At 29.8% G+C, this 25,913-nt stretch overlaps 1 protein-coding gene across 6 annotated transcripts in view; it reads left to right on the top strand.

Moving 5' to 3' along the window:
* Positions 1–25,913, top strand: part of spdi (sperm antigen with calponin homology and coiled-coil domains split discs) — a 249,616-nt gene that overhangs the window by 198,233 nt on the left and 25,470 nt on the right. For all 6 annotated transcript variants that reach the window (XM_085819744.1, XM_085819739.1, XM_085819741.1 and 3 more), the window contains 5 exons: positions 1,420–1,608; positions 11,916–12,185; positions 16,815–16,976; positions 23,104–23,266; positions 23,358–23,470. In XM_085819744.1, the coding sequence (XP_085675870.1) occupies positions 1,420–1,608; positions 11,916–12,185; positions 16,815–16,976; positions 23,104–23,266; positions 23,358–23,470 (897 nt within the window). The remainder of the gene's footprint in view (positions 1–1,419; positions 1,609–11,915; positions 12,186–16,814; positions 16,977–23,103; positions 23,267–23,357; positions 23,471–25,913) is intronic.

The following is a 25,913-nucleotide window of genomic DNA, read 5'->3' as shown; positions in this document are numbered from 1 at the left end:
CCGATTTCTTTTTATTTGTATTTTCTGGAATCTTTTCCTGTATTAATTTTTGTTTCTATAACATTAATTTTGTAATGTACAATAAATGCCGCTAAATGTGATCTTGTTTATTCATGGCTATTTTGATAACTTTAAACAATGAGAAAAAATATGCTACAAAACAGCAATAGAATTTAACTAATTTAATATAAATAAAACTAAAAACTTATAATTAGGCACTTTCACAGCATTTCAATTAGGAAAGTGCGAAAGTTTGTTTATGAGCTGTTCACAATGTCTTTAATACAGTACAAAGTCTGTAATTCGGACTCGTCGGGACTTCAGCGATTCCGGATTAGGGGTTTTTCCAGATTATAGATCATCAATTTAAATCTGGTAAGATGGCATGCAGAAATTATACAATGAAATAAAGAGCAATTATGATCTAAAGGGTATCAAATAAAAAAAAAAAAAAAAAAAAGCTTAATATTTATTTGTTTGCTTTATTAAACCTTGCACATGCGTAATGTATGCGCATTCTTTACACGCATGCATCAAGTTTGTGGTTTTGAGATCCGGATAATGGACGTCTGGATTACGGACTTTGTACTGTATAAAATTTTATATATGAACAGTTCATAATATTTCTTATTTCATTTATTCTGATGTCATTTTCTTATTCTAACAGTTTAATGTAAACATTTTCATTTGGCCGATGCTATACCCCTTATCTCAATATCCAGAGTTTATTCCCTCATTCACTTGAAGAGAAAATGTAAATTTAAAATTAGGCAATAAAGCAACCTTAGTTTGACATAGATGTTTTTAGGGAGTTATTGGTATTTTTCTGTTATCGGGACTGGATTCAGAAATGCATGTAAATGCATATATATTTGTGTGTATATGCACACACACATAGATACCTACCTACCTGCTTTCATACATATTCTGAACTTGGTTCCGATAACAGAAAAGTACCAAATTCCTTGGGGGGGGGAATTCTCTAGACAATTTTTTTTTTTTTTTTTTTTTTTTTTTTTTTTTATATATATATTCCTAAAAAAGAGCTCCCTATTCCCTAAAAATAGATGGGTAGTTTGAAAATCTTCATCAGAATTAAAATTGATTTTTGCCTGGTTTTAAATATTTGACTGATCAAAACTAAGATGTTTTGCAATTTAATTTCTTGCTTGGTATCATTTCTTTGCAGTTTCACTATTTTTATAATGGCATTCTAAATTTATTTTGCGATTTATTTCAGTTTAAAAAAATTATTCTATAACCTAATTTTTTATCCCAAGCAATTTATTTTCCATGTTTTCGTGTACAAATGGGCAGGACTTCATCCAAATGATAATATTAACTGTGATCACTCTAAGCAGCATTCTGTTGTAATTATTATGTATTTCATATCATAATTGTTATGCTTGTTATTTGCAGGTATTAGAACTCCAAAGAGAGCGTGAAGCTGGAGCAACTTCTGAACTCAATACATTGCTGCAAGAAACTCGAAAAGATAAAGAGAAAGTTGAGGAGAGAGCAGTACGTTTACAAGAGCAGTTAGCTCATAGTCAACGAGAAGTTGCTCGTTTGAAAGATCAACTTCATCAGCTGCAAGAGGAAAACATGGTAAGAGTCCGATTTTATAATAACTATTTTACAATTCATGCAAAAAAAAGTTTATGAAATTTTGCCTTCAAAACATAAAAAAATAAAAGTGAGGCATGAATACATAAAAAAAAAAAATAAATAAAAATAAAAAAAATAAATAAGTATTTAAAAAATAAAAAATCTGAAAGGGTTCAGTTTCTAACAGTAGCATAACAAAGCTGTTTTAAAGTTCAAATGGTTTATCAACAGAAATTATTAGTAATGAAGCTCCAAATGGAATAGCAAAAGATTTTATAGGATACTAAATGAAGAAACATTTAGACTAACACGGGAATAATCTGTATCATTATTTGAAAAGTAAAAAAAAAAAAAAAAAAAAAAAAAAGAGCATTCATTCTATTAAGATATTCAGTGTTTTGAATTAGATATCATGAACTTTGATTATAATAATTTAATATCACAAACTGAATGCATTTTTATTTCAGTCAGTGAGATTGAAAAGTAAACAATTGGATTGGATTGGATTATTCAATTATGGCACAGCACACAAGGGCAATCTGCCTGAAGGGATGGATGCCTTTGTGGAGGGCTTTCTAAGGAAAACTGGCTCGTATACACGTTATACATGGCTAAAACCATGAAAACACCCATGCAGCCAGCCCATTCGGGGGATTCAAACCTCGCACCGAACTACCAGTGTTCAGCGTCTTTACCGCTCGGCCGCTGGTGGGCCTGAAAAGTAACAACAAAAAAATTTGGCTCATCTTTAGAATATGGTAACTGGTAGTTTGGCGACATTTTGGAAGCGATAAAGGTTACTACCTGGGACTTTGGTAATAATGTGAGCAGTACTCAGTTCCGATTACGCATTATTTTATGTGAGGGAAATGATAGATCATGGGATATGTCATGTGATATTAATGGACGAGTTACGGTTCTTTAATCGGAAAAGCGGGGAATTTGGAAAAATATCTGTGGCTGTATATTATTTTGTGTTAAGCTTCATTGTGTGTTGTGTGAAGTAGGGTTGAATAATTTTGGGATAGTATGGCACTGTCTAAAGTGAAAAATCGTATGAATGTTTGGAAGATGAAGGTTTTAAACATCTTGTTGTGAACCACAAATATTATTTTAAAGATCCGGAAACAGGTGCACATACCAATACAATAGAGGGCACGTGGAGTGCTATAAAATGCGCCATTCCGAGGCATTGTAATAAAGAGAATTTTGCTTTTTATTTAGCAGAGGAAGTGTGGAGGAAAAATTCGCAAAAAAAATCGTTCAATAATTTTATTGAATACATAATAAAAGTGTATCCACCATGTAAGCAAGATTCTGAAGAAGATTAGGTAAGTTAGTATTTTTAATTATTTGAGGATATTATTTTTATGCATTGTTTGTTCTAAATGCAAGGTGGAAGTAAAGTAATTTGGTATTATTGGGAAAATTGTTATTAGCAATGATTTAGTTTAAAGTAATTAGGATTGTAAGCTAATTTTTATTAATTTAATGTATGTGCTTATTTATATTTTAAGTATTGTTTTTGAATTTAATTATATTTTAATTAAATGATAGTTATTTTGTGAATTTTATGTTTGTAGGAATTTGGTATACGTTTTAGTTGAAGTAAACGTGCATGGAAATAATTTAAATATTTGACACTAAGTATTTGTAATGCTTGCGGTATGAATTCATTGGCGACGTTTATAATATAATAGATAATTTAGAAGTAAATGTTTTTGGATATTTTATTTATTTTATATGTGGAAATGTTCATATTTGGAAAGGGTATATACTTTTTCGCGATTAGGTAATTTCATTTATGTTCTTTTTACCGGGTTTAAAGATTCAGAAAATTGTCATGTATTTTCGTGAAATTTTTCTAATTTATGAGAAAAAAGCAGTGTACATGGATATAGTGAAGAGTATGCGCAGTGCCATTTTTGTGTAATTCTGGGATGTTTTTTTAAGTAAAAATAAGTCGACGTGTATGTGTTATTTTGAAAAACGCATAAGGAGTATGGTATTGTGCACTTTTTCCCAATTTTGCAGTGAATATTTGTCATGATTAAGCAGTTTTGTTAGCTAAAATTTCTAGCATAAGTGTAATTCAGCTAGTAGATTGTTGGAAGAAGTGTTCAGTAGATAAAAAGAAAAGAAACATGTCTTTACTTCGTGAAGACAAAATGGCGGCGGGAAAAAAAAAATAGAGGTTTGCTGTAGGAGAGTTGGTCGCCAAAAAAACGCCAAGTTACCATAATCTAAAGATCAACCAAAAATTTTTTTTTAATAAAAAATCTTAAAAAAAGGGGGATATTCTTAAGAACTGCATCTATCTGTAACTTTTAAATAGCTTAGTTTGTTAATCCATAATAGACTGATTGAATTGAAAAGATAAAAATAACTTATGTTGTGATGAATGACAACATACTCAAATGAAAAGTGAAATGATGCACTGACAGTTGACGACATTTAAAGTGAATTAATGGAAAATTGTGTTTTGAGACTAATAGTTCTTAGGCGTCAATAAATTGAGGATGAAAGTGTGTTATTATTTTACTTTTCAATACATATTCATATATCTTTTTTTCAATTTTTTATGCAGATTTATTTAGGTTGGTTTCTGTTCAGATTTTGAAATTAACTCTTAATCTATTTTCACTCATTTTCTTGAATTTTTTTTCTTATTGTGTGTGTGTTTTTGAATGTGGGATGATAATTCTAAGTGTCCCATAGAATTAAGAAAAAAAAAAAAAAGATTAATATATATTTTTTAACAAATGAATTTTTCCCCCATGTTTATCCATTTAACAAACAAGTTAAAGAATTTAAATACTTGTATCATCACATAGAATTTTTTTTTTTTTTTTTTTTTTTTTTGTTGTTTTTTTGTTTTTAAAGAAATTATTCTTCTAGTATTGCAATTGCTAATGCCATTGTACTGAAGTTTGATTCTTCAAAAATCATCCAGATTTTTTAAGTTATTATGCAGTTGTTAAATATGATTTATTTTTAAATCAAAAGATATAACTACTTTATTATTAGCATCTCTATGATTTTAAATGATAATTTTTTAAAGCAAGCAGAAATTTAAAGGAATTAATTACATGTAATCTTATGCCATCAGATAGATATTGGAAGATCTAAAAAAATGGCATCATGAGCACTTTATTGATACTTATGTACTAATGCAATCACTTTTGCAATTTTTTACAGTAAACTTATATATGGAATGCAAATTAGTGTTTTTTATGAATTTCTTTAGAAAGCTTCCCAAGTTGTCGTAAGTTGGCAGACATTATCAACATATGAAAAGAAAGCAGACTAGCAATTTACAAAGTTCGTTACATTCCTCAAAAGTACTTAAAAGTCTTTAGGTTTTTTGGAAATGATTTTAGATCCTTAAATGTCCGTAATTTTATTCATTTGATATTTCTTTTTTTTAACAACTGTGCCATTTTAAGTGTTAAGTAACGGTTTTTAAGGAATATTTTTTCAGCGATTCATTGGCAAATATGTATTTGATGGGATATCATTTCAATTCTTTCCAACTTAATGGTGGACTTCCCAAATTTTTGGGCACAAGACCCTGCCTGTACATTAACATTTCAAAAGTTTTTTTTTTTTTTTTTTTTTAGTGAGCTCATGAAATATTACATTAAAACAACTTTTCCTTTTTGATATACAATTTCTTTTATTATGCGATGCTAAATTTAGTGACTTATCATTTTAGTGATTTCAAGATCAATTTGTATACAAAAAATTTTTTTCTGGAACTGCAAATGTTTTTTTTTTTTTTTTTTTTTTTTTTTTTTACAAACATAATAAAGTTGATAAATATCATTAAAATAATGACAGTCTATTAGAATTATAATTAAAAAATAGCATTTAAATAAAATATCTTTATTTTCCTCTGTCAGATTTTAAAATGGCATTTTGGCATCTTAAAAATATTTGATTCTGAAAAATAAGTAAGATAACCTATACTATAAAACACATTTTCCAAAACACTTCGTAGCAAAAGCAAAAAATATAATTTGGACACCACATGACTTCCTTGCACAGTCCATTAAATTATACCCGTTTTTTGCTGCATCTCATTTAAAATAGTTTCCTCGAATTTCATTGGAGATATCTTTGTCATTTAATCAATTCAGTTCTCACTTCGGGGCAAGGCAAAAATACATAAAAACTCAGAACCTCTTCATTAAAAATTGTAAAACAGAGGAAAATCTAAAGCACCAAATTACAGTTAAAAACAGTTTTAAAAGTTTTTTTTTTTTTTTTTTTTTTTTTTTACATTTAAAATTAGAATTTCTATGCAAAAGCAAACATTTTGTCCAGTGGGCAGGAAGCAGATTTTTTGATGTGCAAAACTGAATGTTTACTTTGGTTCCATTCGCCAAAAAGGCGCAGGCTTCATGAAAAAAATGGCAAAGTGGCGGCTTCATTAGGCTTAGTAGAACTGTAACAATGTTTAAATTGTAGATAATTTTACAATTATTGTATGCAGATTAACTAAAGGCATAAAAACCTTAACCAGAACATAAATCAATCATTTTAACTAAAAAAATGCACAATTTACGAAAATAAAAGAATACTAAACTGAGCTCACCAAGCTGGGTAATAGAGTGGGTATGTATATATATGTATTTGTATATTCATGGTTTAAATATGATACCCAAAATTTTTTTCGATTACAATACTTCCTTTATTTCAATACAAGCTACTTAATTATTCAAAAATTTGTTTCATCTCTCTTTTTTTATATTTTTTAAAAGCCTTTTTTTCCTGTGCAATTGTTTAGAATATACAAATGTATGTCAATTTTCTCTAAAAAATTCACATTATACTTTTGTTTTCTGAATTTTTTATTCAAAAATCTGCTGGCTTTTTGCTCTTAGGAAGCAGGATAATTTTTAGACCTCAGACCTTGGAAGGTTTAGAAGGATTTGAAAGCAAGATTTATAGAGAAAGTAACAAAATGAAAAATGTCTCCATGGTATTAATACATAATGAATGGGTTTTAAAGAAAATTTGTAATGAACTTCTTATTTTTTGAAGAATTTTTACAAGAGCAGTGCAAACAAATTTAGTTGAATTTTCTACTTTTGATCCCAAAAAGTCTTTCTTTTAACATGTTTATCTTCACTTATTTTCTCATCTTTTCACTAGACTCAAGGTGCTAAATTGCAGAAGTGGTTCTAATATTATCGCATGGACAGGCTTCTATAAAAAGGAATTTTTCTGTCAGTAGTTCAAAACTGAAATTTAAACAGGGTTCGTACGGTCCTTAAGAGTCCTTAAAAGTCCTTAGATTTTTTGGGATCGATTTTTGGTCCTTAAAAGTCCTTAATTTTGGCCAAAATCAGCTGAAGGTCCTTAATTTTAATAATCTGAAATTTCTGTCTGTTTTTACGACTGTCATTTTGAGTGTGAATTAGCATTTTGAGAAATATTTTTGGTGATTCACTGCCGTATATATGGTTATCTTTTGAATGGGTTCATGAGTTATAATTTGTTTCTATTTCTAATATAAATGATGGGATACTCAAGTTTCTTAGCAAGAAGTGAAACATAAGCCTTTCGAAATTCATTTTTTCTAGTAAAGAGCTCTTAAACAACTTTTCGCTTTTGGGGGTGTGAATTCTTTTATTAAATGGTTCTAAATTTGGCGACTTTTCAACATTTTGGCGATTTTAAGATTAGTTTCTATAGAAACTTTTTAATTCCGAGGTCTGAGAATTTTTCGACAATTTTTTTTAAAACATTGTAACATTAATAAATTTCATTAAAATAATGGTAATATATTGAAATTATATTTAAAAAATAACATTAAAATAAGATTTTTTTTCGCTGTAATATTATAAAGTTTCATTTTGGCAACTTATTATACAATATTTTAAATCTGAAAAATAAACAAGGTATAATGCTATAAAACCCAATTTACGAAACAGCTCTTAGCAAAAGCAAAATTAGCTATGTAATTAATTAAAAAATGTCTTGTTTTTAATTTTTTCATAGTAAGAGCAATCCCATGTAATTGTCTTAGAATATTCAAAATTCTCAGAATGTGCATCAGTTTTCTCTATAAAAATAATTTTATATTTTTTCCCTCCTATTTTTTTCCCAAAACATTTCTGGCTTTTTGCTGTTACAGAATTGGTAGGGATAATTTTTCTTTACGATTTTACACATTGCAGCTTGGAAAGTTTAGAAGGATTTGAAGGCAAGATTTATAGACTCACGATTTTAGAAGATTTGAGAAATATATGACCAAAATGAAAAATATCTCCATGGTATCAACGTGTAATGGATGTATTTTACAAAGAGTTTGCAATGAATTTCTTAATTTTTGGAGAACATCTGGAAGAACAACGAAAACATAATATATAAATGTTTTACTTCTGATACTAGAATCTTAACATATTTGTCTTCTCTTTATTTTCTCTACTTTTCACTAGACATGGCATGGAAAATATCAAAAATGCTTCTGATTTTATTACATGGGAAGGCATTATAGAAAGGGAATTTTTTATTAATAAAGAAATTGAAAACTTACAATTTAAAAGATTCATCTAATATTTCTTAATGCATCATACACATAGCTGCCACTAGGCATTTTCCCACCTGATGCAATGTCTGTGGATCCTAAATTCTGTTGCCTAAAGCCTTTCTAAATTCTGCGTACAGTACCTGCTCTAAATTCTAAAAGTTTTGCCATTTTTAGATTTTGTTGTTCGGTGTGACTAAATTCTAGAAATTCTGCCAATCAGCTCTGTAACCATCCTTTACTATATATATATTTCATATTGCTTCTGAATGTTCATATTACTAAAAAAATAAAATTAGCCGCTTTTTCTGTACATTCTATATGCATTTAGTGTTTTTTAGAATAACGGAAATCCTTAATTAAATCCAAAATTTCTAAGATGAAAAGGAAACGTGTTGAAGAAAGAAACTGAGTACATAAAGGAAATTATTCTTCAAAGATATGTGCAGTTATTATTATGTAAATTACCCAATTGTTTATGATTTCAACCTTTACTCTAATTCCCCATTTCTATTTCCTCATATGATAGAGTTATTGAGTGAGATTAAATTTAAATTAAATTGTATAATTTTTGACCACTAGTCCACATTATTAGTTTGAATTTGACTGTTCTTGTTTAATTATGTCACCGTGAGCTGTAATTGATTTTGTTAGCATCAGAACATGCCTTTATGTTCTAAGCTCTTTTTAAATAAGAGGCTTATTTAAACCTTTTTCTGGTATTGTAGTTAATTTCAGACATAGCGATAATATGCTTCATGTCTGTCGGGCGTTTTGGATTTTTTAACTTTTACCAGATCAATGAAACCCTCATAGGTACATTGTGGAGAGGTTGACAAGATAAAGACGCAGAAACTAGTAAGAGCATTGATTTGCATTTTGAGACAAATCTCTAATTGTTAGAAAAGATGCTTAAAGAGAAGGAAATCGATATACACTAGCCAAAATGTCTGGGAAGGCTTCAAATTAAAATGATGAATAAATATTTTGTTAACTGCTGTTGTTACAAAACATAAATGTTCTGTAGCTTTTAATGCGTAATTAATTACCTTAATGTCGTTTAAGAATCTGGGTCATAAATTACATATGCTTTAAACTGTGAAATTTTATTAGATTTTGATTTAAATAGAGCTTTTTTAACAAATATTGTTTAAAAATAAAATTTAATAGTGGTCATGTAAATCCATAATGACTAAGGTTATCAAACTACCTAATTTAATTATTTATATCTAACTGCTTACCCTTAAAAATTATCTCTACATATTAAAGCGAGTTATTGCCTTTCATTAATACTCACTGTGGTCACAAGATAAATTATAAAAATGTAAAAATTCAAGTAAAACATATTCTATGCATCTACTTAAAATAATACAAAACAACTTATCACCTCTGGTGCTTTAATGGCTTATTGAAACCTTAAAGTATATTAACTGGGTTATAACCTCTGGAACTGTACACGAAGCTACGACACTAACTTCATCAAACAGAACCTGACTAACTTTCAACACTTGCCTACATCAGGCCTTTCAGGTTTGTTCTAATCAGCAGGTTTCTCTCTAGACAAGCAGCAGCGGTGACAATATTCAGTCTTTTGTTATGTATCATGCTGATTATGATCTTACTTCTCATTTTAACCTATGTAGTTTGACATAAAATCTACCTGATTATTTACTAAACCTCTAGACTGACCAAGTATGTGACAAAAAGGGACATAAAAAAAATCAACACAAAGCTAACTTTTAGTAAAACGTAAATGTCACTTATCTTCTTTCAAATATGACCTACAATTATAAGTGTAAAATATTTAATGCTACTTGATAAATTGCAGTTTATTTTATTCTCAAACTTATTAACAATTATCTTAATTAATTCATGTTTAGCAATAATGCGTACTACTTAGGGATCTATTTTATTTTTAGGATGGTATTGCAAAAAGGATATTCAGGCATAGATAATATCTTCAAGTGAATTTATTCAGTTCCCATTTGCTCATAGGTCCTTAATTGTTTTCATTAATGGTCCTTAAAAGTCCTTAAAAGTACTTAATTTCCATGTGCGGAAATGTGTACGAACCCTGTTAAAAGATTATTCGTATATTATTACTGCACAGTATGCAAGGGTAGGCATTTTGCCACCCAACGCAATCTCTATGGGTCCTGAATTGGTCCTCTATGGAAACTAAATTCTAAAAATTTTGCTAATCCCCAATCTCTGATCTTTAATTTTTTTTGCTGAGTGCTTCTATGTTTATTCTCAATACTCATATTATTATTAAAAACGTGAAGCAGCTGCCGAACCTCACAAAATATTACTAATGCTAGGAGCACTATTGGTAGTAACGTATAGTAGGAATATTTCGTGAAAAGTGTGCTGCATTGCAAAAACACATATAACTAGATTTTATAGCACATTGGAATAGTTATATTTTGATTCGACGTATTATTTAAACACACATCTCAGTTAGTTTAGTTTAGCTTACCCCAAGTATGTCAAAAGAAAAATAAATTAGAATACTGTGCAATATTAATTGCTATGAATTCAGCTTTTTCATGTGCTATACAGAACAAAGTCCGTAATCCAGACATCCATTATCCGGAATGATCTATTATCTGAACCTCAAAGCCACAAACTTACGCATGTGTGTTTAATGCACGCGTCTGCTGCGCATGCGCGTAAAGCGTTGGTATTCTCGACACAGCAATTACAGGACTTGAACAGTGGAACTTTGTAACTGAACAAGAAATTATGTCTGCTTATAGAATTAAAGAGAAAGTATTAGCACAAAAAACGAAGCAACTTAAACAACTTACATTGAAAGAAATGTTTAATAAAGTAAACAAATAAATATTAAGCTTTTTTTTTTTTTTTTTTTCCTTCAAATTTTGATACCCTTTAGATCATAATTGCTCTTTATTTCATAAATTATGGTTTAATATTTTTAATTGTATAATTTCTGCATGCCATCTTACCAAATTTAAATTGATGATCTATAATCCAGGAAAACCCCTAATCCGAAATTGCCGAAGTCCCGACAAGTCCGGATTACAGACTTTGTACTGTATTAATTGTTATGAATACTGTGCAATATTAATTGCTATGAATTCAGCTTTTTCATGCTTATTAGTAATTTATGATCTTTTATTAAATTATGATATCATATCCCAGTGACTTCAGTAGTAATTTACCTTATTCTCATGTGTATAAGCTACATGCTTAACTTTTGCCTCTAATTTAATTTTTTTTTGGGTGTGGAATAAGTCTACTTTCTTCAAAGTTTTTTTCATTTGGAAGTATGAAAGCAGTTAAAATGAAAATGGTACATATAAAATAAGACAGAATTTTTATTATCGGTCAAAAGGAACATGTTTGTATGTTTAGCACATCTCATTCACTGTTACTGTTGGTACCACTAGAGTAGTTGCCTGCATTACCAATATCACTGCCAATGGTACTGGTATCCCCAGCATGTCACCAAGACTTGCAACTACAATTAAATTTGTACACTCTTATGTAACATTCATCCAACAACAGTGAATTTTAAACTTAATCCTTAAATGTGTGCTGCTATGTTGCACATGTTGCTGTGTTTCCATACATTTATGTAAAGCTATTTCTAATTATTTGTTTGTATAAGTCCCATCCCTGATTTTTACCTGCTTTTTATGAAAAAAAGTGTGGAAAGAGTATACTGCAGTAATTTAAAAATTTAAGTAATGTCAGATGGTTGATGAAAACCATGAATTTAAAATATTATTTTATTTTTATTTTTTAGGTTGCAAAAAATAATGCTCACAAGCAAATTACAGACATGGAATACCACGTACAACAGATAATGTCAGAAAAAGAGCAGATGAGTCAAGAAATGAGTGCTTTGGAGGATGCGCTCCAGCAATTAAAACTCAAGTGTCAGCATCACTTGGAAGACAAAAGAGAATTAAAGGCTTCCATTGGAGAACTACAAAAAGTTGTAAATGAAACTACGGCACAGCTTAATCAAGCTCAGAAAGAAGTAGAAGAGCTAAAGAAAAAGCATAATGCAGAAGTATGTTTTCATTGTTATGTAACTTAAAAATATAATCTTCATGAAACTTTTGCAAATTTATTGCATATTTTTAAAGCTTCTTATCTATTTTTCTTTTTTTTTTCCCAGTCTGTACCTTTTTTAATCCATCTTTTAAGTATTAGAAATTTGATTTAATAGTTTGAAAATTATTTTAATAGTTATTTTATATACCTTTTGTCAGTTTGCTTATTTCATCTTCCCTAACATCTAAAAACCATTGAAAACATAAAAACCTGTGTAAAATTGAGAAATTTTATCTGAGTGAGTAGAGTGATATTGTGTATGATATTAAAAGCGCTATTAAATTAAAATTGGTAGTTTCTGGTTAACTCTGAAAATAATTCCTGAAGCAATACACTATTTTCCAAGACTGGCACCCCAAAATGCAATGAAAAAGTATTTATGTGGCAACTTCAGGTGTGCACACAACACACTGGCTTTTCAAATTCAATAGGTTATTATTTGAACTTTCTGGTTATTATTTGATGAATTTGTTCAGTTTTGTTCCTTGTGAGGAATTGTAATGGGACTGTGGAGTTTGCTGGCTGATAGAAAAGAAAGCATTCCATTTCTTCAGAAATATGGCGTCTTGCTAAACGTGTAGGGAATGCCAAAATTTGTAATCTATTAAGTTGTACTTCGTAAATGATGAATTTGTACACCTATGTCACAATTTGTGAATTTTTTTTTTTTTTTTTTTTTTTTACTTCCTTGTACGAAGTAAAAAGGAAGTATTGTAATCGTGAAAAGTTTTAGGCAGCATATTTCAACGAAAATATCCATTTTGACCGCTATCGAATGCAATTTAACGATGTTTTTGCATGATATCTGTACGTAAGGACAGAATAAAATACTCTTTTCCTTCAAAAAAAATTATGAAACTGCTTTAAAATTAATTCTAAAGAGAATTTTCGTGGTGTTTGTACGAACATACGTACGTACGTATCTCGCATAACTCAAAAACAAGTAGCCTCAGAACGTTGAAATTTTGTATATTGGACTGCTATAACATGTAGATGTGCACCTCGTATTTTGGTTGCAATCGGTCACACCAAACGTATATAAATATATTTATATATATATCCACTCTGTTACCTGGCTCAGTGATCTCAGTTTTTTAATCTTATATGTTTGTAAATTGTAGGCTTTAAAAATGATTGAATTATGTTGTTTCTATCTTCCGGTTAAGGATTTTATGTCTTTAGTAAATCTGTGTGCAATATTTTTAGAATTATCAACAATTTTAAAGTTGTTTAAGTGCTGCTAAGCCTTTTTTTTTTTTTTTTTTTTTTTAATGGTGGCTATTGATTGTTTACATTTGAAACAGCAGACTAGTGGATTTGTTACCAATCTAGAGAAACTTAGCTTCACAACAACAAAGATAACGCCATCATTTATTATTGCCAATTAAATCATGCTTAATCCTTTCTGGAATTTTTTTGAGGAAATAAGTGTTTAAGATTTACTTCATAATTTTTAATATAGATATTTTGAGCTTTTATGTATTTTTGCCTTCTCGCGAAGTGAGAACTGAATTAATTGAATGAGAAATACTCAATCGTCTGTGAAAAACTGTTTCTTTTTTGTTTTGTTTGCTTAATTTCTTTTATACATCATTTTAGCTTTATTATAGTATTTGAATAGAACATGTGGCAACAATTAGATAATTCTTTAAATGGTATAAATTTTGTGCATTCTGAGTTATAATATGAACGAAATATAATACTGTTAAGTAAACCTAGCGCAAGAGTGTCGTTATGGTAAACAAAGTGAATTTTAAAGAATGCATTTATTCTATTGTGGTTTATGCGCTGTCGGCAAAGTAGGTTTAATTCAATCTAATAAGTTTAAATGAAATGCAAGGAAAAATGCGTATAATTTAATATTCCGTACAAGGAAGTCATGTGGTGTACACATCAGATTTTTTTTAAAGTGAAAACAGATTACTGTGCACATGGGAAAAGAACAGCATCTGCATTTCCAAATTTGTGCAGTTCTGTGATGTTTCTTTAAGGAAAACAGGTTGTGTACATAAGGAAACAACAGTGTGTGCGATGCCAAGTTTGTATGATTTTCTGATGTGTTTTGAAGCTAAAACAGATCACTGTGTATATTAGAAGAGGAGGGGGTTCTTTTTGTTTTATTAATTGATTGCTATTTTATGTAATACTTGGTTTCCCACCGTTTTTGAAAATGGTTGTTGTCTTTTGCATCTTAGGTTGGTAAAAAATTGTCAATGATGTCAATTACAAACTACGTACAACTTTTCGAAAGAGTTGGGCAGATAATCAGAAAATACCTTCAGAACCATTCTTAGGGAATAGAATATTTATATATGTAGAACAAATAGTTGATTCTACCTACATTTCGGAAATTCAGTCTTGCCCCCAGTTTATTTATTCATTTTGAGTTAAAATAACATTTCAGACATTTTTTTTAGGGGGGGAAGTAAGACTATAAAGTAAAAGAATTTGTCTCTGTTTCCCAATAAATTTTTCTTGCATGTTTTACGCTTGCAAAATTAATGTCTGTCAAACAATTGTTTATTAATTAAATTTTTGAAAAATTGTTTAAATTAATTTTTTCTTAGATTATGCATGCATATGTATTTTATTTGTTACCTAAGTAGAATTGATTTCTAAAATTAATTCTTTCAAAGAAAAAATAACTTATTATTATTTATAATTTATTCTAAATTATTGCTTTGGTTCACTTCTGAGTTCTTTCAAATGCCTCGATTAGAGGCAACAAAACATTAAAACAGTTAAATTTAAAATAATACTTGAGGAATTCATGAGTGAAAGAATGTATAGCTAGACATGAAAGTTCTCAAATAAGTAATATCCCCAATAAGAGTTTAGAATTGTCATGTCAAGAACTTTTTCCATTGTGATCATTATTTTTTCACTTCAATTAATAATGGATTAAAAAAGTGCAAAATAAATTAATAAAACTTGAAGTTAAATGGTTAATTTTGAATTATAATGTAGAAATTTTATGAACAGATTCACATTTCCTCAGATGACCTCAAATACAGTTACTTATATGATATATTACAAAAAATGTTATATATCACCAAAATGTGTTATTCGTAGGAAGCCATGTGAAAAATTAAGCTCATTAAGTAGCTCTTTCGTAAGATTATTTACAGACTATGTATTATTTACTGTGAATTTTTTCCCTTTCTAAATCATGTTTTTAACTGTCAGCAATAAACATATATATTTCTCAATGAAATGATAAAATATATAATATTATTTACAATATTGCTTTTGTAATAAAATAAATGACTTTTGATACTTCCTGTCGGCTGTGAAAGAATCGCCCAGCAGTGCAATTTAATGCCAGTTATAGATAAGCTTGACTTAACAACATACTCATAACAGCTGCACTTTTGTTTGGTGTAACTTGGTTGATTCCAGATAAGCCACTTTATGTTTTTATGAATAAGGATATAAATGAACTGCTATTGCTGTATTTTGCATTTTGAAAAAATGATTAAAATTTTGGACCCTCTTTTTAAAAACAGCAACCTGTACATTATTTTTGAAGTTATGAGATCCTACCTTTAAAAAAAGTGTATGTTGATGGACATGATATAATCAGCTGAATATGGCTGACAAAACAGGGACAGGGAAAAGTGGACGGAACATCAGAACTTCACCTATGGATTTATAGGTATTCCTCTGTCACACTACTATACTGTGGCAACATCCTTCATGGGGCACAGAGCACTCTTCCTCAGGAACTAGCGAGCAAGGAATGTGCCACACAGTGTGCAGTATTCTTAAATTTTTCTTACTGGGCAGTCCATCCTAATAATAAATTGGAACAATCATCTGTGGAAAGTTTGTACACATACAAACAGAAAACTCTAATAAAAAATTCTGGTAAAAAAAAAAAAAACTCTCTAACAAAACAGTAGAAATTGATGAAAGCCTTTTTACAAAGCACAGTAATGAAGCTGATAGAATGCTGATTGTTTATTAAATAAAGAAGCATTAGTTTCTTCAGAATTCTATAGGAATGGCCGGTGCAACTTTGGCAGTATTTCTGCCAAGTTTCATGGTCAAGTGTAATATTTCTGTACCTGTCTTATAATGCTATTTTTGTACTAAAATTTAAGATTAGGTAAAAAAAAAATATATAACCTTAGATTAGCATAGATTTTGAATGAAACTCTGTCGATTTCAAGGGAGGTAAGACATAGGTATCTCATCTTCAGAAGCAAAAATTTGTTGCTTCTTATGGAAAATTTGTCAGATCACTCTAAAAAATTGATAGAGATTTACTCAAAATCTGCACCTATCTAAGGCCTGGTTTTAAATTTCTCATTTACATGTTTCTCTACTAGTTGAGTAGCAATAAAATGCAGTTTTGATTTAATGACCAATAATCTGTAAATTGTATTATTAGCCCACCACTGAGTTTTGTTATGCTGGGTAATTTTGATTTAACTGTTTTTAAGTTGTTTAGATTTATAAGTGTTATAAACAGAAATGTATTTCCTCCTCTATTATTAAAATATGCATATGTATGTGTCTACTTATTCTCGTATGTTATAAAGAAAATAAATTTACTATAGTATTTTCCATCTCCTCTTTAAAGATTGACGAGTGGCACAAATTCCAGGCAGACCTCCTAACTACAGTCAGAGTTGCGAATGATTTTAAAAATGAAGCTCAGCAAAGTGTTGAAAAATTGACTGAAGAAAACAAGCAGCTGTGTGAAAAAAATTCAAGTTTGGAATCTGAAATTGAAGCATTAAAGGTATGTTTTGCTTTTATATATTATAAATATATAGTATAATCTCTTTAATTAGGCAGTCTAAAAATCTGCACCGTGACATTGAGATTGGTATATATCTCCTGTCACAATTGGAACTTTGCTGCTAGGTAACTCTGCTCAAAACTTGCAGTTGCTACTGAAATTTTCATATTATAACCAAATATATTTAGAAGGAGCTGGAGTCTAAAGCAGTGGATGTATTTCTGTCATTGTCGAGTCAAGGTTTAGCATAAAGTCCAATTCAAAACATGCTTACATCTGAAATGTATTAGAACAGGAATATTTCCCACCAATAATAGAGAATATGAACTATGGCTAGAGAACTGAAATATTTGTTATTATTATTATTATTATTATTATTATTATTATTATTTTTTTTTTTTTAAATTTCAGAAAATTTTTCCAAAAATTTGCAAGTATATTTTTCTATAAATGTCTTATGAATTCACAAATTTTGGATTTTTCGTCTTATTATTTTTGAATTTGTATGTTATTTTTAGACTTAAATAAATAAAATTTTATACTGTTTTCCATTAAAATGCATTTCAGAGTATTTCTCTTTCAAATCACCCGGCTTTAAATTTTTAGCCTCCATTTTCATTGTCTTTTCATCCATCAAACTATGGAGCAAACTGGAACAACTGATATGACTGTACAAGGTGTTAAGCAAAGAAGAGTACAAAAATTAGTTTCTTATATTGAATCTGCGTACATGTTCAAGTTCGAGTGGAATGAAGAGATTTATTTATTTTTTACTGTATTTGTCAGCAGGTACCATAGTGTTTCAAGTTTGCAGTTAGTTGTTAAACTATTTGACATTAGTTATTAATTTTATTGTCATCATATTGGAAAGTGCTTTGATAAATGAAAGCTTTTCTGCCTTACTCACAACTGTGTCAACATAAAAGTTTAAAAAAATAAATAAAATTAGTAAAAAAGTACATAAAGTTTAAATTATCAGATTAAATATTAATATATTTTGCATTAAATTCACATAAATTCAGTAACCTGAATCGTGCATTATAAAACAAATTTAAAATCAGTTTAGATTCTTTTGAAATCCTGTTGCCAAACAGTGTGAAATTTCAAATTTTAAGATTGGAAGCTATGTAATTTTGAAGAGTTATGTTTAATATTTTTAAAGAAATATAACTAAAATAACAATGTTCGCAGAAATTTAAATTTCAATTTAAAAACTTATATATTTATTATTTAATTAGACATTAGTTGCTACTTTCTATAGGGTAAATACCATCCTCCTTCATGAAATGTTAGTGTAAATTCACCATGAAATTTCTGTGTATAAGTCCCAGGCTGTAAAGTTTTTTTTTTTTTTTTTTTACTAATTTCCCTTTGAATTTTGACATTCTCCCGCCTCCTACAAAAAAATTGCTACTCTAGTCATAAAATACATAAAAGATGATATGTGAAAGATTAATGAACAGTGGAAGTACTCCTCTTCACATGTTTGAAAGAGGATATATATCTGCTCATCACTATCAAAATAAAGCCTTACTACCTTGTGCAAGACTTTTTAAAGATACCTAGGGCTCTGACTTTCTTTGTATGTATGATAATGTATGTCCAAGTTGATTTACATATTTCTTGAAACCTACAATATTGAGTGAATAAACTGATAAATAGCTTAATTTGAGACTCACAGAGAGCTTGCAGGTAATCCTTAGAAATGCTATTTCACAGCAAAAATATCTTCTTAGATGTTTCAGGATTGTAAGAAATTCTAATAAATTACCGCAACAAAAGCATGAAATTCCCTTGTCATATGTTTATGCACCTTGCCTGTTTGCATCAAAAATCTGCATTTGTTTCTCAAGTACTCGTATTTTTTCTACAATTTGGTCATAACGTTGTATTTCAGTTTTGTCTGTTTTGTAATATAATTTTGTAATGTACATATTCAGATTTTTGTTTTGTATTTGTATGTTATGCTATATTTATTATGCAAAATAAATTCATTCAGTATAATTCAGCAATTTTTTAGAAATCAGTGTTTTCATACAAGTAAAGGTAATTTTGGAGTAAATTGCTCCAATAAATATACTTTTCGTCAAATGCAGTGGCTAAAATTTTATTAATGTATAATTCATCTTTTTTAAAATAATTTTATCAATCCAAATAAATACACTGCATTGTTTCATAATTATTAGCCAATTACATCAGAGCTCAGTTGCAGGAATTTATTACTGAAGACACATTGTAGCAGAAATTGCCAAAGACTCCTGGAAAGTTCACGTATTGAAAAAGGTATTTCAATCAGCAGAGCAGTTTGTGACATGATTAAGGAGAAGTTCCAAAGATTAATAATTTTGCACGAATTCAAGTTTAGACACAATTTGTTCAAAAAGTTGCCAGTGTCAATAAACATGTAGGATGTGGCATAACAAATGATGGAAATATTTGCAGATTATTTTTCAAAGTCAATTTCAATTCTATTGCTGACATTCAGCAAACGTCAGGAGTTGATAATTCTAAATGTGGGTGATACGATACAGTTAAGGCAGAAAGTAGGGGAAATTCCAATATATGTATTATGCGAGTTCAATTTGCATTTGTCATAGCATAAGCCTTAGTCTTCAGACACCTGGTAGACAATTATCCATAGCATCCAGGCAGAGTTGGCATAATTCAATTATAGTATGATTTAGTAATTGAATTACAGTGCAATTGCAAATGTAAGTAATTCAATTATACTGTAATTGTAATTTGAAATTGTTCAATTACAATGCAATTATGATTATAATGCAATTGCAGTTAATTCAGTTACAGTGTAATTTTAATTGTGAGATTTGTAATTACAGTTACACCTACAATAAAATTATAGCTGCCGTTTAATTATAGTGTATGTGCATTAACTAGAATTACAGTGTAATTAAAATTAAATTTATTAGTACTTAATGTCATATAATTGGCATTATATGACACCTTATGGGAGCACATTATTTTTACCTACGATATAAAATATTGTCCTTCTGAAATAAAATTCACGACATGATCATGCCTCTGAAATTGATGGATGAAATAACAATCTAGAACCAGCTGTTGGAAGATGTTGCCAATATACGCAATGTAAGATCTTGCATAAAATCAGCAAAGCAACAACCTTGTGTTTGGTGTAGATTTAGTCAAGATCTCGATCAATTTCGAGGACAAATAGGTACAATTTCCTCTTCCTAACAAGCAAAAAAATCTGCAAGACTGAAAAGCAGTGGCACAACAGTCATATTTATACCATATGGCGGTGCAGTGAATAAGAAGATAGTGCTGTTTGTAAAAATAGTAACAAAATTCAAAAATTAAGTTAATAGAATTTTAAAAGCATGAGGAAGGACTGGATTGGACTTCAAATTATTAACTAAACAAGATAAATCTTCGTAAATGTGAAAAGTTTCAAGAAAATCAAGTTCACCAACTGAAGAAGATTTTTGAATAATTTTTAGAGATCCAAAGTCAGAATTATGATTAGCTGTCGAAGACTTGTTAATTTCACCCTTTCAGACAAAAGATTCATGCCCCTTGATACAAAACTTTTATGCTGTTTTAGTTTAGCTGATATATCTCAAACCACACTGACACAATATGCTATAAATTCCCCAAGAATTACAGTCAGAAATGGAATCTAAAAAGCGAACCATGGATTTTAATGATAGGCAAAAAAAATGACTTGAAAATTGGACTTTTGGAGAATCCGTGCAATTTTATTACTAACAGAAAAATGAAATGGTTGCAAGACAATGCTATTAATGTTATTTCTAATAATGGAATGTCATCTTTGAATTCACAAATTTTCGATAGCTAATCATAAATGGAAATTTAACCATAATTCTGACTTTGAGTCTGCAAAAATTATTCTAAAAGCTTCTTCAGTTGATCTTGATTAAACTTTCACGTGTTCTCGCATATACCAGTAGATTATGCAATTACTATGTAATTGTAATTTCAAAGTAATTGCATAATCTAATTGCAGTTAGATTTTGTGCAACTCTGTTATCAAATAAAGTTAAGAAACTTTTTAAATGCCTTTAAAATTTAACTTGAACTCCCGAAACAGCAACAGGTGCAGCATCTGGAAACATGCATTGTCCTCCAGCAAAATGAAGCTAATATTCTCGTATTGTATCATATCCTTACGACTATTGAAAATAAGTGCTTGGACGGAGAGTAAATAACACAGTGGCTCAATAAAGAGGATATGCTGGAAAAAATACTGTAAAATCCATTTCATGAATTAAATTCATTTTCTGAAGGCTGTTTGTCAACCGAAACAATTTTCCCAATGAGAATTAATGTAAAATGGATTAATTCATATCCAAAACTTGACTCACATATATAAAACTTTTGGAACTCTTTTGTGAACTGTCAAGACTGTAGTATATTGTGAGTTTTTGCTATGCGGAAGGAGAAAAAACAACCTAACTGCCTTCAGTCAGACAAATGCTATTTATACTATGTTAGCCATTCATGTGGAACCCAACCTCTGCAAGATACTTTAGGACAAGATTCTTCATTACTCTGCATTCATCACACCTGTATGTGTTTTAACACTTTGTGTGGACAAATGGTTCACTAATTAAATTGCTATGATTTGTATCATTAATGATTTCTTAGACAACTGGGATGCTAACTTGTACCTGCACAGCATTCATTTTGAAAATATATGTGTAGTGTAATGTTGGTGAGGTATTCTAATATGTGTTTTCATGTGCTTCCTCCCCATTATGGGGGAGTGCGTAAGTTAGCAAGGAAAAAACAACCATATATGATTAAATCGATGTTATAGTTTATTATATTTTTTTATTTCGCATGGTTTTTTAGGTTATAATATATATGTATATGCATGTAATAATTTAGATATTGACATCATAGATGTTAATGACAACAGCCAGTTCATGGAAAACTGAATGCTTTTTAATTCTTGATAAAACATATTTAATAGAGAGACAGTTAAACTGGTACAGGAAACAATCCTTGCCATGAATATTACTGCTTGACGTCACATTGATACGTTTATTCTTTTGAGAATATATGAAAGGAGTAGCATAGGATAGTAAGTTTGCGAGCCATACGAGTGAAAGAAGGAATACATGCTTTTCAAATTAAGGTTTGATTCAGATTTTGTGATTATGTGATTTATATGATTGGTTGTTTCAGTTAACAGTATTTAAAATTATTATTGGTTGATGTGAGTGCCTGCATTGTTAGCATTATGTAAGAATAATAATATAAGGATTAATTTTGAAATGGTGCAATTTAGAGAGGTTTACTATTACAATTATTATTTTTAGGATAAAAGTGAAAAATGACCAAATTAAAAAGGAGTGTTATCCAACTTTTCTAAATTAAAGTTAGGCAACAAAAATCTTACATATACTTGTAATTTTTATTTTTATAATTAGTATTCTACATTTCTATTTAGTATTCTTCATTTTTCTCATATTTTTACTAATTTTTCATCCTGATCCCCCCTTTTTTTATTCTCTAGGAAAATTGAGTGCAGCATCAGTGATGTCACAGTTTTAATATCAAAGAGAAAATGGATAGTTTTATTTTTAAAGCCTTTAATTATAAATGAAATTGCATATGGGATGATTAAAATATTTTCTGTTTTGAGGGCGTGTGATTACTTATTCTACTCATAGTATGCTCAGAGTCAGCCAGTATAAAGATCAAGGTTGAATTCTGTAATTATTTGGGAAACATGAGTAAAGTTGTAGAGACATTAGATATTTTGGAATAGGAAAAACAAAATATTAATGATACCATTGCTGGAATTCAAATTCTGGATCTTTCAGTTACTAGCCGGGCATGCCTCCAATAACACCACATAGAAATGCAGTAAGAAGGGGGGAAATGCATTCCAAAGTGAACCCTGCTTTCATAATTGTATATAAACATGCAATACATATATTCATGCTTTCACTATCACTGAATCCATTTGAAGTCGTCTGCTGCTGTTCTCTTTCTGTCTCTTTTTTAACTTCCTTTCATCATCTTGCATAAAATTTAGCAAATTGGTGTAATGATTGTTAATATTAAAATGTAAAATTTTACAGAAACAAACTGACAGGTATATATATATATACATTTTCAGGCAAACTTGGAAAAAGATCTGAACACACCATCTCATAGACAATTGGCACCTACGATAACCACCAGTATAACATCCAATAAAAGGAGTGACAGAGGAGCAGCCAATCAGCTTTCTGTGCGTTCCCTAATAGAATCTATTGAAAATGCCACAAAACATGTGAAAGGTCAGTAATGATATTTTTGCAGCTTTTATTTTTTTTTCATTTAAAAATATAATTTCTCATGTAGTTAATTGTATTTTATGTCTTATTTTAGGCTCTAGCAGTAGCTGTAGTTCTTCATCCAGTAGTCTCAACAGTATTGCATCTGATCCTAGAATAACTGCCAATTCTATTCTAATGGCGAACAATAATGAGCTGTTTATAAAAGTAAGGATCTCTCTGTATTTTTATTTGTTTAGGCTGTATATTTGCATTTTAAGCTTATCAAAAAAATAATTTCAGAATAATTTCATAATTTTGGATATGTCTAACATGATGATGGCAACAGTTTAACATGTTGAGGATGGCACAGATTTTGCTATATCGCGTTAGCGGACCGCGGTAAAAATAAGACTTTGTTTTACCTGACGGCACCTTGCACACAATGTTGTGTAGCAAAACTTCAGATGCAAAAGCATAGTTTCCTTTTACTATACGTTTAGTATATGCAGCGCTCTTTACAAGAGGAATTTCTTTTCCTGTTGTTCTGTATTTGGAAGCACTTGCACTTAGTTAGTTATGTAAATATAAAGTTGAGTTTGATGAATAATTCTTCATTCTTTATGGATTACTAATAGATAGTAAACTGATGTTGGTGTGTAACTTTGTTTTTCATTTTCTACGCAAGATTATGAAATTTAAAAAAAATAAAAGTTGATTTCTTCTGGTAAGCAGAATTATAAGACATAGCCGGTAATATTTGTGATATATTAGAATTTTCAATCCCTAGAAAATAGAAGAAATGGATTTTATGATAATAGATGACTCGTCAGAGGAGTCCACAATTGTGTTCCACAGACAAATATCAGGCAGATTATACTTTCATCTTCTTCAGAGGAGAGTAACAATGACACTTATGATTTGGAAAAAAGTGACTCGTTTAGGGCATCTGATAAATATACTATGATGCCAGAGTTTTTAGAAGCTGATTCGGAAGAAAGTGATGAGGAAACAGAATGGCAGCAGATCAGAGGAATAAGCAGTGTGATATGTCAACATATGGAAGATGAGAAATTTTTACATGAAAATGTTAATTGTGATGATCCTTTTTCGTTGTACCAGTTATTTTTGTCAGGCAATGTTCTAGAATTAATAGTGAGTGAAACAAGTAGTTATGCTGAACAATCCAACATTGTTGTTGAAAATAGTTTTTTTATCCACCACCAGAAAACACCAACAATCCTAAATGCCTGTTAAAGATAGGAGAAAAAAAAAAAAAAATTATTGGCATACTATGGGTCTAGCAAAGAAGTATAATATGATATAGTAGTTAAATATTCCATCTAACAAAACCGTGTTATAAAACTATAGCTGATATGAGCTACTGGTGGTACATGTCAGCAGATGAACCATTTGCATGTAAGCTACCTGTGGTACATGCCGCCAGATAAACCATTTGTGTGTGAGCCACCAGTGGTACTTGATAAACCATTCGCGTGTGAGCTACCGAAGCCGTCCTGACCTTGTTAAACAGGCACCTTTGGAAGCTGGAGTGAGTGGGACACAAATGATTGATTTTCTCGCATACGATCTAACCTTCATACGGCAGTAGAATGGCTAATTTCAGTTCCTGTCACACCCTGAAGGTTTAAAACCAAATCTTGTAGTCGCTTCGTAGTTTCATCGAGCCAACAATCACAGAAAATGGGTCTTCTGATGCAGCTATTGCTTTTGGTCAACCTTATTTATGAACTGATCTAGTGCTTAAAAAGAGGCTTCAAGCTCTTGATATGACACTTTGAGGAATATTCAAATCTTTGGCGACCTCCATTTGTGTTTGACTTCCCTCGATTCTGCCAATTATTCGCCATTTTTGAACTTCACTTAAATGATGCCTTTGAGCCATGATTACTGAATACTGATCACTCTCAGAAACCATATTCACTTTAAGCAACACTCCACACCGGAATTCCAACATAAGCCCATTGCGCACGACATTTTCAATCACCGAATTTGTATATTTCCAGTGCTAATGTATGTGTGGAAGTGACCAATGTGTATATAATTGTATTTTATTTAAACTGATACTATCCAGTTAAAATATTGAAATATTATTATTATTTGCATAAACTAAATACAAAATTTCTTTGGGAGTGGGGGAAGGAATTTATGTAATGATACTATATTTTATTTGCCTCAACGTATAACATATCCCTGTTTCAAGCAAAATAAACTATGCACATGATCTGGTTCACTGAATTAATATATCCCCCCTCTAAAGTATCTTTTCTATACTTCAAAAATCCTATTCATGTATCATTTTAAAAATGCATATGAAAACTTCTGATTAATCAAAGTAAAAATTGTTGGAAATTTATTCAGAAAATATTTGAATGGTAATATACAGAATTAGTTACATTTACAATCAATTCTACATCATTCCTTTTGTGTCCATATTTCCTCTGCTTTCTTTGATAATTTTGTTGCAGTAAACAATAAATTTTTTATTGATCAACATGATAAAACTGATTTTTGTTAAGTTTTAAATAGGTGCTTAATAGATTTTTCAAGTAAAAAAGGGAAGAACAGAAATACCAGTACTAATACCTTCTGTTTTGTCATTGGATTGACTTCATAATTTTTTTTAATTAGGGAAGTGTTTAAGTAATGT

Source organism: Stegodyphus dumicola, chromosome 1, assembly GCF_044657685.1.
Source record: "Stegodyphus dumicola isolate Sdum_Otavi_A_Nest chromosome 1, ASM4465768v1".
NCBI classification, from domain to species: Eukaryota; Metazoa; Arthropoda; class Arachnida; order Araneae; family Eresidae; genus Stegodyphus; species Stegodyphus dumicola.
The sequence above is the reverse complement of the archived record's forward strand: the minus strand, read 5'-3'. Positions and strand labels throughout refer to the sequence as shown.